The 14,523-nt window shown below is 47.3% G+C and overlaps 1 protein-coding gene across 4 annotated transcripts; it reads right to left on the reverse strand.

Moving 5' to 3' along the window:
* Positions 1-490: 490 nt before the first annotated feature.
* POMK (protein O-mannose kinase) lies at positions 491-12,742 on the reverse strand. 4 transcript variants are annotated; one of them, XM_040417912.1, is made up of 5 exons: positions 12,519-12,742; positions 11,539-11,691; positions 11,263-11,456; positions 3,265-3,580; positions 491-1,445 (listed from the first exon to the last, which is right to left on the reverse strand). In XM_040417912.1, the coding sequence occupies exons 4-5, from the start codon at positions 3,547-3,549 to the stop codon at positions 672-674; spliced, it is 1,059 nt and encodes a 352-aa protein (XP_040273846.1). In that variant the 5' UTR covers positions 3,550-3,580; positions 11,263-11,456; positions 11,539-11,691; positions 12,519-12,742; the 3' UTR covers positions 491-671. The 4 variants fall into 4 exon arrangements, with proteins under 4 accessions (XP_040273846.1, XP_040273847.1, XP_040273848.1 ...); XM_040417913.1 differs by lacking the exon at positions 11,539-11,691; XM_040417914.1 differs by lacking the exon at positions 11,263-11,456.
* Between the last annotated feature and the right edge of the window lie 1,781 nt (positions 12,743-14,523).

The following is a 14,523-nucleotide window of genomic DNA, read 5'->3' on the forward strand; positions in this document are numbered from 1 at the left end:
TGTAGACTATGCTGTTCTTGCTATCACAAATACCAGAACCCCTGACAAAAAGGCAAGTGTGAACAGAGTCCAAATGTAAAATTGCATTCTAGAAGCTGGTGGACTGATTTGTTAGGGTGCCAATATTTACTGGGCCATGCATAGCACCCTTTGAGGAGTTTTCCAGTGAGAAACATTTATCACCCATCCACTAGACAGGTGATAAATAAGGTTCTGATATCTGGGACCCCCACCAATGACTAGAATGACTGCACAATATATGTATGGAGCGGCTGTCAATCATGCCAACAAGCTGTGTGAGAGTAATGGAATCAGAATAGTAACTCCATAGAGTTTATATGAAGTGGCGACGTGCATGCTCGATGACCGCTACATAAAGACCCCCCTATTCTGGCTACCTGCCTCCATTATTGATCTGCTCATTTCAGCACTCTTCTTGCGTGGGCTGGCTAACAATCTAAAAAAAAAAAACTCTCAAAAAACACAGTAGTGGGTAGCATGGTGACGACTCCAGCCCTCCTGGGCTCAGTCACATATTTATTGCGAACAGTATACACTGTTGATAGACAACTCATTCAGATTACCGTCTGAAACGTGTACAACAAGAAAAGGAACAAAAACACATTAAAACAACACTGGGTTAGAACAGTCACATTTACTATGTGCATGCTTCACAACATTTGTCTAGCCTCGGACACCGATAGCTCCTTCACCAGCAAAGTCATAATTCTCTTATAGGTGTCTAAGACGGTCTGTGCTGATGGCCTCTCTGCCGGGTTCTTCTGCTTACACTCCTTATGGATCTCAAACAAGTGAAGACGAACAATGTCACTGCCTTCCACAAGACCCAGTAGATAGTCCGTTACTGATGGGATCTTCCAAATATCAGTCTTCTCATCATATGGAGGCATAAGATCACTTCTAAACTCCTTATCAGGCCCATAAGGCCACAGTTGTTCTGGAGCCACAAAGTCACCAGTAATTTCTCGTGGACCACATTTGACTAAAATGCCTCTCTCTTTGTCAACCAGAGGTAGGGCATCCAAATCATTGGCCACCAAGCGGAAGTCACTTGTTAGCAAGTACTGAGAGAGTACTTTGTCCAAATCATTGGAGTCACACATAACCAGTACTCCAAGGGGACTATTGTGCAGGTAGCGGATAATACTAACGTAGTCTATGGCCAGCCCTAGACGATTTTGCCAAGTGTTAAAACTTTTGTATTTAGGAAGGTTAAATGTGATGTCCAGGTTTTTTAAAGATCCCAAGGGGTGATACTCTGTAACGATACTGTAATTTTCTTCACAATAGCCCACAAGAGTAACCACATGCCTGCTCTGTAGGGACTGCAGCATCCGTAGTCCATGAAAAAAGTCGTCTTGTAGATCTGGTGTTGTGATTTGAGACAGAGCCACTTTCATTTCTTTCCACTCTGACAAATACACCTAAAATGGAAAAAAAATATTCTGATACAGTTAGTGCCTCAACTACTCAATGGTCATTTACTAACCTGATGGAATGGATCATTCACAAACTTCACTCCAGCAGCACACGTGCTAACACGGGTATTAAAGGGGTTTTATGGCCCATAAAAACATTTTGAAAAGGGTTAAAAATACTCTACAAAAGGACATCGGATCTGCCAGTGATTTCCGTATTGAGAGGGTCTTTGAAGTAGCGACCCTCAAGGGAAACAGTTAGAATAGGCATGGTGGGGATTGGCGAGCTGCATATGTCTAATTTTTTTTAAATGTTATTCTGACCCTTTTTTAAAGAATTACCAGTTGGACAACCCTGCGATAGGGGCTCTCCGATAGTACAGGCAAGGGTGCACCTAACCTTTCTGCTGCCTGAGGCGAAAACATACAGGGTAATACAGCACCACATACTGTGCCCATTGTGCTTCCCAATACTATACTGCAGAAACGGATAATCCCCCTTCTGCTGCCCCCCTCTTGCCCCTACCAATCACCTCACCTCGCCTCACTGGTGGTGCACCCCTGAGTATGGGTCAATAATAATAACTGGAGTACATAGTGAGGGAGATTTATTATTACTGGTGTGCCAATTTCTCACAAAGCGGTCACAATATAAAAGAGTGAAAGAGCTACACAATATTTCAAGCCAAAAACCTGTGTCATATGGATAAGAAACCAAATAGTTAAAAGTGATTTACTAGCCACAGATCGAGGAAATGGTGACAGACCAGAAAAAATAAATAAAAAAAAAGTTAACATTTATGTTGTTTTACAGTCTCGTCTTAATGGTAAGATCACAGGTTACATGCAGCTTTCACCCTTCTACATTGAGTCGGCGAGATCCACTGTGAAAATCCATAGAATGAGAAGCACGCTTGTTTCCGTTGCAGAAGGTTTCAAAAAACCCATCCACATGCAATTGTAGCAAGGGATCCACACCAAATCTACCAGGTCTGACCTTACCAAGGGGGCTCATGCACACGATGGTAGTTTCTGCACTCATCCGATCCACATTTTTTGCCGACCCATTCATTTCAATGGGACCACAAACACACTACTGTCCGCATTCGCGGCCTCGCAAAAAAATAGAACATGTCCTATTATTGTCCGTTTTGTGGACGAGAATACATTTCTACAGAAGTTTAAAAAGTAAATGGTGGCATGCACTTGGCTGGGATCTGTGTTTTGCAGATTCGCGATTTGTGGACCGCAAACCACTTAAGCCTGTGGGCATGAGCCCTAAGGGTCCTCGACATGGCCCAATGCGGAGCCCCGACGCATGCCAATCGACAAGATAAGTGAGCTTGTTTAATGTGGACCTGCCACCATATTACTACTGGGCTAAACTGGGCTTCTTCCATGAGCATATCATTGTTTATATCTCCATGTACCACCCCCCCCCCCCTTCTTGAGATCTGCATCCCTAAACTTGCAGCCACTTTGCTAAACTAACACAGGATGGCAAAGCAGCTTGCTGGAGAATGATCTCAGAAGATATAGCAAGTTTAAAGAGACCACGAAGTATACTCACCTCAGACAGGACAGCATCTTATTCAGGATCCCCTGAGAAGATGTCCCGGCTAGTTAGTTAGTATACAGTGTGGTCTTGTGAAATTTGCTTGCAAGATCACGCTCCAGCAGTCCACTCTGATGCTGCCTGTGATGACTGGACCTCGGCCAGGACATCTAAATCAGACCAGAGTGACTGAGAAGATGTCCTGGCTGCAGTTAGTAGACAGTGAAATTCCAGAAGACAGGACATCATTCGGTAAAGTGAAACAATCACCTTTTTCACAGCCCCTTCTCCCACAAGCTTTAGTCTGTGGACCTCCTTATTGATGCCCTCACAGGTCAACCATGCAGAGCAATTCTTCATGTTACCAATCCTAAAGTACCCTTGAGGACAAGTACTGGGATCTGCGTACGGGTAACTGGTTGACACGTAGACATGTTCCAGGTACACATAGAGTAGCACATTTATGAACACTACGGTGAAAAGGAGCAAGATTATCAGCAGCAGAAGACAAGTCCAGTTGCCATTCTTTCTACTACCATGCCATTTTTTATCCATTCTACTTTGTCTTGTAAGATCTTGTCACATCCTAGAACAAATAAAAAAATAAGAGAAAATGTTTAAAAACATAAGGAAAAAGGTACAGAAATTCAAGATGTATCAAACATATTAGAGAGGGAGACAATGTTAAAAAATTAAACCAATGCAATCAATCCACATAATGTCACGGCTGTATGTGAGCAACAATAGTATACACAGTAAAAGAGCTACTGACCGGACCCAAACTAGGGAGGATAAAGGGTGACCCCTGTCCGACCCTCAAAGCTCTCCCTATGCTGCTAAAGCACATGCCCGGATCCAAATGGCGGAACGAGGCATGCCCACGTGCCTAAGACTGAGGACCACTGTAACCCCTACAATAGTGGAAGGGGCACGGCCACCGGTGCCCTACTCAGTATATGGAGGGAACCGTGGCCACCTCAGATCCAGTCAGAAAATAATCAGGTACACAACAATGTCTGTACACTTAGCTGAAGGTGTTGCAGCCGCAGAGAAGACGGATCCAAGGACAGCTGGCAATATCCGGAGTGCTTGCTGCAGCAGAACACAGGTCCAGTGAACTGATAGCTACAAGTGAAGATACTAAAGCAAGAGCTACAACTGAAATGAGAACTATAATCCACGTCCTACAATAGGAGGAGGGGTGATATAAAGAGAGGGAAATCAAACGCATGAGGAACAGCTGGGAGGAAGGAAACCAAAAGTAAACAGAGCAGTGAGAACTCCTCCCAGCTCTAGTAGTGACATCATCACAGGGGTGGAGAAACAGAGCTGTGAGAACGTCCCAAAGCTCTGGTAGTGACAGTACCCCCCCCTCTACGGGTGGACTCCGGACACCCAGGACCCACCTTCTCAGGATGAGCCCTATGAAATGCCCTGATGAGGCGAGAGCTTTAATGTCCGACACCGGAACCCACATCCTCTCCTCAGGACCATAACCCTTCCAATGAACGAGGTACTGAAGAGAACCGCGGACAATGCGAGAGTCCACAATTCTGGAAACCTCAAACTCCAGATTGCCATCAACCAAAATCGGAGGAGGAGGCAAAGAGGAGGGTACCGTGGGCTGGACATATGGTTTTAAGAGAGATCTGTGAAATACATTATGTATCTTCCAAACCCGTGGAAGATCAAGACGGAAGGCAACAGGATTGATGACTGACAAGATTTTATAAGGCCCAATAAACTTGGGACCCAATTTCCAGGAGGGAACCTTCAGTTTAATGTTTCTTGTAGACAACCACACCAGATCACCCACATTCAGGTCCGGACCAGGCACACGTCTCTTATCAGCCACACGCCTATACCTCTCACTCATCTTTTTAAGATTACTCTGAATCTTTTGCCAAATGGTAGACAAAGACGAGGAAAATCTCTCCTCCTCAGGTAAACCAGAAAGAGCCCCTCCCGAGAATGTCTCAAACTGCGGATGGAACCCATATGCACCAAAGAATGGTGACTTATCAGAAGATTCCTGACGACGGTTGTTCAGAGCAAACTCAGCAAGAGGGAGAAATGAACACCAATCCTCCTGGTTCTCTGCCACAAAACAGCGCAAATATGTCTCCAGATTCTGATTGAGGCGCTCAGTCTGACCATTCGACTGCGGGTGAAAAGCAGAAGAGAAGGACAGCCGAACTCCCAGGCGAGAACAGAAAGCCTTCCAGAACCTGGACACAAACTGCGTGCCTCTATCGGAAACAATATCAGAGGGAATGCCGTGCAATTTAACAATATGGTCGACAAAAGCTTGCACCAATGTTTTAGCATTGGGTAAACCAGGGAAAGGTACGAAATGAGCCATCTTGCTAAAACGGTCCACCACCACCAGGATCACCGACTTCCCCGAGGAAGATCCGTGATAAAGTCCATGGACAGGTGTGTCCAAGGACGGGAAGGTATGGGTAACGGGAGAAGGGAACCTGAAGGCCGTGAACGAGGGACCTTAGCGCGAGCGCACGTCTCACAAGCAGCCACAAAACCCTCCACCGACTTACGAAGAGCCGGCCACCAAATCTCCGAGCAATGAGATCTACCATGGCTCTACTCCCGGGGTGACCAGCAAGAACCGTATCATGATGCTCCTTAAAGGGTTTGTGACGTAGCTCAGGAGGCACAAACAACTTCCCAGAAGGACAACGGGCAGGTGCCTCAGTCTGGGCAGCCTGGACCTCGGCCTCCAAATCGGAATATAGAGCAGAAACAACTACCCCCTCCGCCAAAATGGGACCCGGGTCCTCGGAGTTTCCTCCTCCCGGAAAACAGCGAGAGAGAGCATCAGCCTTCACATTTTTTATCCCAGGTCGGAATGTAACAACAAAATTGAATCTGGAGAAGAACAGAGACCATCTGGCCTGTCTCGGATTCATACGCCTGGCCGACTCCAAGTATGCCAGATTCTTATGGTCGGTAAAAACGGTGATAGGGTGCCTGGCCCCCTCCAACCAATGGCGCCATCCTCGAAAGCCAACTTGATGGCCAACAACTCCCTATCTCCCACATCATAGTTTCTCTCTGCCGGGGAGAGTTTTTTAGAGAAAAAGGCACAGGGTCGCCATTTGGCAGGAGAAGGGCCCTGGGACAAAACCGCACCCACACCCACCTCGGAAGCATCCACCTCAACAATAAAAGGTAAGGAAACATCGGGATGCACCAAGACGGGAGCAGACGCAAAACTCTCTTTAATCTTAGAAAAGGCTGCAAGCGCCTCCTCCGACCAAGAGGAAAAATCCGCCCCCTTTTTTGTCATGTCAGTGAGGGGTTGACAACAGAGGAATAATTCAAAATGAACTTTCTGTAATAGTTCGCAAAACCCAGAAAGCGCATCAATGCCTTCTGATTCTCAGGAAGCTCCCACTCAAGTACAGCACGGACCTTCTCCGGATCCATGCGAAAACCAGAAGCAGAGAGGAGAAAACCCAGAAATTGAATCTCCGATACCATAAAAAGACATTTCTCCAGCTTGGCGTACAATTTATTTTCCAGCAGAATCTGCAGAACCTGAAAAAGATGATCCTGATGGGTCTGAACATCAGGGGAAAAAATCAAAATATCATCAAGATACACCAATACAAATTTCCCCATTAAATGGTAGAAATACTATTAACAAAATGCTGAAAGACGGCCGGAGCATTCATCAGGCCGAAAGGCATAACGAGATTCTCGAAATGCCCGTTAGGGGTATTACAGGCCGTTTTCCATTTATCCCCCCTCTCTGACCCTGACCAGGTTGTACGCGCCTCTCAAATCCAATTTGGAAAACACCTTGGCCCCAACAATTTGGTTGAAGAGGTCCGGGATCAGAGGAAGGGGATAGGGATCGCGAATCGTGATACGGTTCAGCTCCCTAAAATCTAGGCAAGGTCTCAGAGAGCCATCTTTTTTTTTAACAAAAAAAAAAACCCGCGGCCACAGGTGACTTTGAGGGACGAATATGCCCCTTCTCGAGACTCTCGGAGATATAAGTTCGCATTGCGATTCTTTCCGGTTGTGAGAGATTGTAGAGGCGTGCTTTTGGCAGCTTGGCGCCGGGAATGAGGTTAATGGGACAGTCAAACTCCCGGTGAGGAGGTAGCTCCTGAACACCGCTCTCGGAAACACGTCCGAGAAATCAGAGAGAAATGATGGCACAGTTTTAGTAGACACCTCTGCAAAAGTCGCTGTGAGACAATTCTCTCTACAAAAAGTCACTCCACTCATTTATTTGCCTTCCTTGCCAATCAATAGTGGGGTTATGTCTAGTGAGCCAGGGTAACCCCAAAACTAGAGGAGAAGGCAATCCGTTAAGGACAAAACAAGATATATCCTCCACATGAGTGTCACCTACAGCTAGCCGGATATTGTGAACAATGCCCTTCAGAGATCTCTGTGAGAGTGGAGCAGAGTCAATAGCAAAAACAGGTATATCCTTTTCTAATGTGCAAACCTGAAAACCATGCATGGCTACAAATTGAGTGTCAATAAGATTGACGGCCGCTCCACTATCGACAAAAATCTCACAAGAAATGACTTTGCTCTCTAGCGCCACCCTGGCAGACAGGAGAAAACGGGAACTGCAGGTCAGAGGAAAAGCATCAATTCCTACATCAACTTTGCCCAAAGTAGCAGATGAAGCAGAATTTGATGATCTACCTTTTGAGGTGTTTCTCTTATTATCGCTCTTAGTACAGTTCAAGAATCTCCTAGACAGACAAACATTTGCCAAATGACCTATGCCCCCACAACAAAAACACACCATACTCTGAGGACTAAATCCTCTTTTATCAGGGGCAAGTCGACCTAGCTGCATGGGCTCCTCCTCAGAGGGGAGCGAGACAGGATGAGGCCCCTGCACACTGAATGAGTCCGCACCATTGCCCCTAGACTGACAATGGCTGGACAGAGAGGTCTTGTTTCTTTCTCTTAGACGCCTGTCAAGGCGTACCGCCAATGACATGGCAGACTCTAAGGACGTGGTCTCTCATGGAAAGCAAACGCATCTTTCAATCTCTCTGAGAGACCATGACAGAACTGACTCCGGAGTGCAGCATCATTCCAACCCGAATCAGCTGCCCATCTCCGAAATTCAGAACAATAAAGCTCCGCAGACAGTTTGTTCTGGCATAAAACACGTAAGTTAGATTCGGCCAGAGCAACACGATCCGGGTCATCATAAATCTGCCCCAGGGCCACAAAAAATCTTTCCACGGATCGAAGGGAGGGATCCCCTGATGGCAGCGAAAAAGCCCAAGTCTGAGCATTACCCCTGAGCAGGGAGATGACAATCCTCACCCTCTGCTCCTGATTACCAGAGGAGTGGGGACACAAGCAAAAATGAAGTTTGCATGCCTCTCTGAAGCGAACAAAATTCTCACTGCCCCCGGAGAACGTTTCCGGAAGTGAGACCTTTGGCTCGCAACAGACTCCATGAGCCGGAGCAGAGCCCAATGCTTGAAGCTGAGTCATAGATTGACGGAGATCCACTACTTCCAAAGAAAGACCCTGCATGCGGTCAACCAGGCCAGAAAGCGGATCCATGTCAAAAAAGGACGGTTTTGGTGGATTATAATGTCACGGCTGTATGTGAGCAACAATAGTATACACAGTAAAAGAGCTACTGACCGGACCCAAACTAGGGAGGATAAAGGGTGACCCCTGTCCGACCCTCAAAGCTCTCCCTATGCTGCTAAAGCACATGCCCGGATCCAAATGGCGGAACGAGGCATGCCCACGTGCCTAAGACTGATGACCACTGATAACCCCTACAATAGTGGAAGGGGCACGGCCACCGGTGCCCTACTCAGTATATGGAGGGAACCGTGGCCACCTCAGATCCAGTCAGAAAATAATCAGGTACACAACAATGTCTGTACACTTAGCTGAAGGTGTTGCAGCCGCAGAGAAGACGGATCCAAGGACAGCTGGCAATATCCGGAGTGCTTGCTGCAGCAGAACACAGGTCCAGTGAACTGATAGCTACAAGTGAAGATACTAAAGCAAGAGCTACAACTGAAATGAGAACTATAATCCACGCCCTACAATAGGAGGAGGGGTGATATAAAGAGAGGGAAATCAAACGCATGAGGAACAGCTGGGAGGAAGAAAACCAAAAGTAAACAGAGCAGTGAGAACTCCTCCCAGCTCTAGTAGTGACATCATCACAGGGGTGGAGAAACAGAGCTGTGAGAACGTCCCAAAGCTCTGGTAGTGACACATATGTACATCAGCAGGCCCACCGCCAGTAACCTAAGAGGCATGGGCAGCTTCCCATACATGGTGGTGACTGGTGCATCACTTTCTGGAATAAAATAGAGGCTTTTCACTTCCTAGGTTTGCTAGGGTAGGAATTTCATGAGTAGGCACGGCTACTGTCACGGAAAAACACTGCTTGCCCAGTTATAAGAGAACTCTCCCAGTGCCCCAAATATAACGAATAAAAGAATATACTATATACTTACCACATAGTCCCCTGCCATTTCCAGCGCTGCAGCAGTGACATAACGGTATATGACATGTGACCACTGCAGCCAATCACTGGCCTCAGCAGTATACAGCACAAGACCACTGAGGCCAGTAAGTGGCTGCAGCAGTTGTGTCCCGTTCACAGCTATGTCAATTCTGCAGCCTCTATACAGAAACCAGAGGCGAGGACCAGAGAGGCAGCGGAAGTGGGGGCACAGGAAGTGAGGACTGCAGCGTCAAGGGACTAAATAGTAAGTATGTGTTCTTCTATTATTTTATCACATTTGGTGACACTAGCGGAGTTTCCTTACAATTCAGACAGCCCCTTTAATGAACAGGGTCTTCACATACAGCTGTATAACGGCTAGCCCACCCTTCAGTGCTGGTGACGTCACCGGGAAGACTGCTAGGAGGAAGCCTCCGCCTGGCAGTGCAAGAATGTAAACAATAAAGCTCTTGCTCTGTGCGATACTGCGCAGGGCAAGGGAGAGCATCGGAGCATGAAATTCTCATGTCAGAGGGGCTGAGTGGGGGAAGAAGGGGATATGTCAGGGTTAACCACCTTTAATTACTACTTTATTAAAGTTAAAATACATTTTTGTTAAATAATATGTCCCCGAAAAGGTCATAAAAGACCACTGGGCATAACAATTTTTTGTGTACTTTTTCTTAACTGGGGTACCCGCAGCCCTTTATTGTGACAATAGCTCTGCTATGCCATCCAGACATGCAGCAGTCATGTGATCGCCAGGTTCAATAGGGGCAGAGGCAGTGCCGCTTTCTCTATTCACTACATAGCTTACAGAGTGCTACGCAGACTTCCGTCTTCTTCTCAGGACCCTGACTGACTGACAGCCTCCAGCCAGGAGCGTCACTGGAGTAACGCCAAGAGACTTCATTGCAGACTCGCCTTCTGCCGTCGAAAGACTTTGGGGCACATTTATTAAGACCGGCGTTTTAGACACCAGTCCCCTAAGCTGTGCGTTGGTTCCGCCAAAGTTTTGAAGAGACGCTGACCTCTACATAACTTTGGCGCATCCAACGCCAGTTCTAAATGTTAGACAGCTTCTGAGCGGTCTTACATTTAGCCCATTTTCTACGCCTGAAACAGGCATAGAAAATGGTAAATGAGACGGCCCTGCCGGTCCATCCCCTTCCACTTATTTACACCTGGCGTGAGCGGGGCAAAGTTACAGACTGCGGCGCAACTAGCTGTTGCACCGCAATCTGTACCTGAAATATGGCATGGGGTGGACACTAAGCTGTCATAAAATCAAATCAGCACATCGAAAACAGTGAAATAAATGGGCCCATCGGCATAGACTGCAATGCTGAAGGAGCGCTGCTCAACCCACACACGGATTATCCCATGTTGCACTACTGCAATATTCACTTAAGGTTCTTAGTGCACGTTTGGTGCACACTGTGTGAGCCCACCTGCACAGGGGGTACAGGGACAGCTAAAACTCAACAAACTACTCCCAATATCTCTGCTGCTTCCACTTAGGTGACCTAGAGGAAAACATCAATCACAAGATCACAGTGCTGGAGACTCTAAAGTCCAAACTGACTGGAGATTGTCACAGAGGCTCAGGTTCAGACCTCATTGACAATGGCCAATGAAGACCTCCAGGCTGTCAGTTTATGGTGGGGGGGATCAGAAGTGCCAGCTATAAAAGGCATGCTGTCAGTTTTAGTCCTCTTTAGAGGGGTTGTCCAAAGCCTCTATATGTGTTCAAATAATAGAGACTGTATACTCGCCATTCTTACTATATGCTGTACTCCCCATTTCCAACACTGCCATTCTGGTCTGTGTTTACAGGCTTCAGCGGTGACATGGCCCTATATGGTGACTGCTGCAGCCAATCACTTGTCTTGCGCTGTACACCGCTGAGGCCGGTGAGTGCAGTATCCAGCTATGTCACCAGCCTGTTCACACAGACCTGAGTGGCTGGTTGACCGGCCTAATAAATGAAAAAAACAAAAAACCTTATGGTCACCTGCAGTGTTTGGAAGAAATAAGGGAAAATTGTAAAAATCTCTCACCTTTCCACATGCCCTCCATTCTAGTGATGTGGCTCCTGTCCCCAACGGACCAGTGAGGGCGCCCATTCTTGGTTGCAAGACTCAGCAGTGATGTGTCTGAGACCACATCACTTCTGGTCCAGCAGGGAGCCACGTCGCTGGAACGGAGGGTGTCTGGAATGGTGAGTGAGGATTATTATTTTTTCATTACTTCAATACCCTGCAGCCATACTTTTTTTTTTAATGTTTTAAATTTTATTAGGCCCCCCCTCCCCTTTAAAGGGCACCTGTCAGTAGATTTGTAGCTATGAAACTGTCTGACCTGTTACATGTGTGCTTGGGCAGCTGAAGACATCTGTGTTGGATCCATGTTGTTCCATATGTGCCTGCATCAATGAGAAAAATGATGTTTTAATATATGCAAATGAGCCTCTAGGAGCAACGGGGGCGTTACTATTACTCCTAGAGGCTCTGCTCTCTCTGCACTTTGATTGACAGGGCTAGGCAGTGTAAATGTGATTACTCCTGGCCCTGTCAATCAAAGTGCAGTTGCAGAGAGAGCAGAGCCTCTAGGTGTTATAGTAACGCCCACGTTGCTCCTAGAGGCTCATTTGCATAGATTTAAACTTAGTTTTTCTCAGCAATGAGGACACATATGAACATGGGACCAACACAGATGCCTTCAGCTGCCAAGCGCTCATGGAACAGGTCAGACAGTTTCATAGGTACAGATCTGCTGACAGGTGCCCTTTAAGTGGGGTGTATATAAGCTTTTATTATTTGGGGAGGTTTTAAAATGAGTCAATCCCTTTAAGCTTCTAAGAATGAGCTGCAGATTAGGCCACCATGACCGGCTCCTTTATTATGGCATACAGTGTGCGGCATTACCATTCAGGCAAAGAGTAATGCTTAGGTTTTACAGAGTACACTGGGGTTACCAATCCAGCTGTGCACCCCCGCGAGCAGACCGCAATGGATACAACGCAAATGGGAATATTTACCTACGTCCTCGCAGACTATAGGTGTAAAACGTGCGCGGCTGTCAGTCTGGACCCACTTCCGGTCAGTCAGAAGGCGGCGCCATGACACCCCGTGCATGGGATGGCTTGTATGTGCAGATCTGGAACGTACACTCTGTACATCCTGTCAGGAGCCATGTACGTCCGCCACACAGATGACAACAGCAGAAAGTTCCCATGCGTTAGAAGGACCTTGGTCACGTCAGGATCACATGACCGACCATCACATGACCTATGTATCATGTGACCGCCCTGGCAGAAATGTGTGGTGTCAGGTTCTCGCGCCTGTCATTTACAATCTTGTAGCTGTTCTGTATGTCATGAAGCACTGGCTAGAGCTAGAGTAGACTGTGCCTGCTGCTTATTAAGCCATACATTCTTATAGTTTCGGCAACTAAAGAGTGCAGAATTTTAATAAAACTTTTGATATTTTGTAGAGACATATTGATTGGTGGGGGACTTAGTGCTGAGACCCCCATCGATCCCTAGAAGGAGTAGAGAGAAGTGCTAGCAGATTGCGCTCTCTCTCCTCACTGCAAGGGATGGAACAGGTGGACTCAGTAAATGACCCCATCTGGCTATGGGGCGGGAGCGCAATATGCGAGCACTTCTCTCTCCTGGTTGTAGCGGTCAATGGAGGTCTTAGCATGCGCCCCCCGCCCCGCATAATCAAACCGGTTTACCTAGGGTCGTCTCTTTAATTGACCAGAGGCATTGGAGTTTCCCGCCTTGAGTGGACAACTCTTGACATAGTGCCCCTTGCCACCACAGTAAAGACATTGCTGCATCCATGCTGGCACTTCTCCTCAGACAGCTTTACTATCCAGCTGCTTGGGCTCCGCTGAAGAGGTAAGCAAAGGCTTCTAGAAGGGAGGTACCAATCCTGAGGTTCACCTCTCAGGATTCACTTTTATGATAAACCGTGAAGTGCATATCAATAGTGATGGCCTTGCCGTTCGCTCGGCGGTCGTTTTTGGGCGAACTTTGCGTTTCGCCGAACATTGGAACATATGGCGATATGTATTCTTTTACATTGTGAAGAACTTTGACCCATGACACATCCATCAGGTGGTACAGGACAGCCAATTGTGACGTTTCAGCACATGGACATACCCCCTCTACCTTATAAATAGACCCGATCTGGGCACCATTTTACATTCAGTGTTTTGTCAGTGTAGGGAGAGGCTGCTGTGTGGAGCAGGGACAGACTGATAGGGACACAAAAGTCATTTTAAGGACTGGTATAGGTATGCTATCGATAGGTGTGACTTACTGAGTGGTGTGATATAATTATAATATACTTTCTAAGGGCTCTTTCACACTTGCGTTATTGTCTTCCGGCATAGAGTTCCGTCGTCGGGGCTCTATGCCGGAAGAATCCTGATCAGGATTATCCTAATGCATTCTGAATGGAGAGAAATCCGTTCAGGATGCATCAGGATGTCTTCAGTCCGGAACGGAACGTTTGTTGGCCGAAGAAAATACTGCAGCATGCTGCGCTTTTTGCTCCGGCCAAAAATCCGGAACACTTGCCGCAAGGCCGGATCCGGAATTAATGCCCATTGGAAGGCATTGACCTGGATCAGGCCTTAAGCTAAACGTCGTTTCGGCGCATTGCCAGAGCCGACATTTAGCTTTTTCAGAGTGGTTACCATGGCTGCCAGGACGCTAAAGTCCTGACAGCCATGGTAAGGTGTAGCGGGGAGCGGGGGAGCAGCATACTTACCGTCCGTGCGGCTCCCCGGGCGCTCCAGAGTGACGTCAGGGCGCCCCAAGCGCATGGATCACGTCATCCATGCGCATGGGGCGCTCTGACATCATTCTGGAGCGCCCCGGGAGCCGCACGGACTGTAAGTGAGCCGCACGGACTGTAAGTATACCGCTCCCCACTCCTACTATGGCAACCAGGACTTTAATAGCGTCCTGGGTGCCATAGTAACACTGAAAGCATTTGGAAGACGGTTCCGTCTTCAAATGCTTTCAGTAC

Source organism: Bufo bufo, chromosome 2 (assembly GCF_905171765.1).
Source record: "Bufo bufo chromosome 2, aBufBuf1.1, whole genome shotgun sequence".
Lineage (NCBI taxonomy): Eukaryota > Metazoa > Chordata > Amphibia > Anura > Bufonidae > Bufo > Bufo bufo.

Excerpts from the sequence above, each read along its gene's own strand:
- POMK (XM_040417911.1), bottom strand. The coding sequence starts at position 3,549 with ATGGATAAAAAATGGCATGGTAGTAGAAAGAATGGCAACTGGACTTGT. Across the intron at positions 1,446-3,264 it reads GAGAAGGGGCTGTGAAAAAG|GTGTATTTGTCAGAGTGGAA; the intron begins GTGATTGTTTCA and ends TTTCCATTTTAG.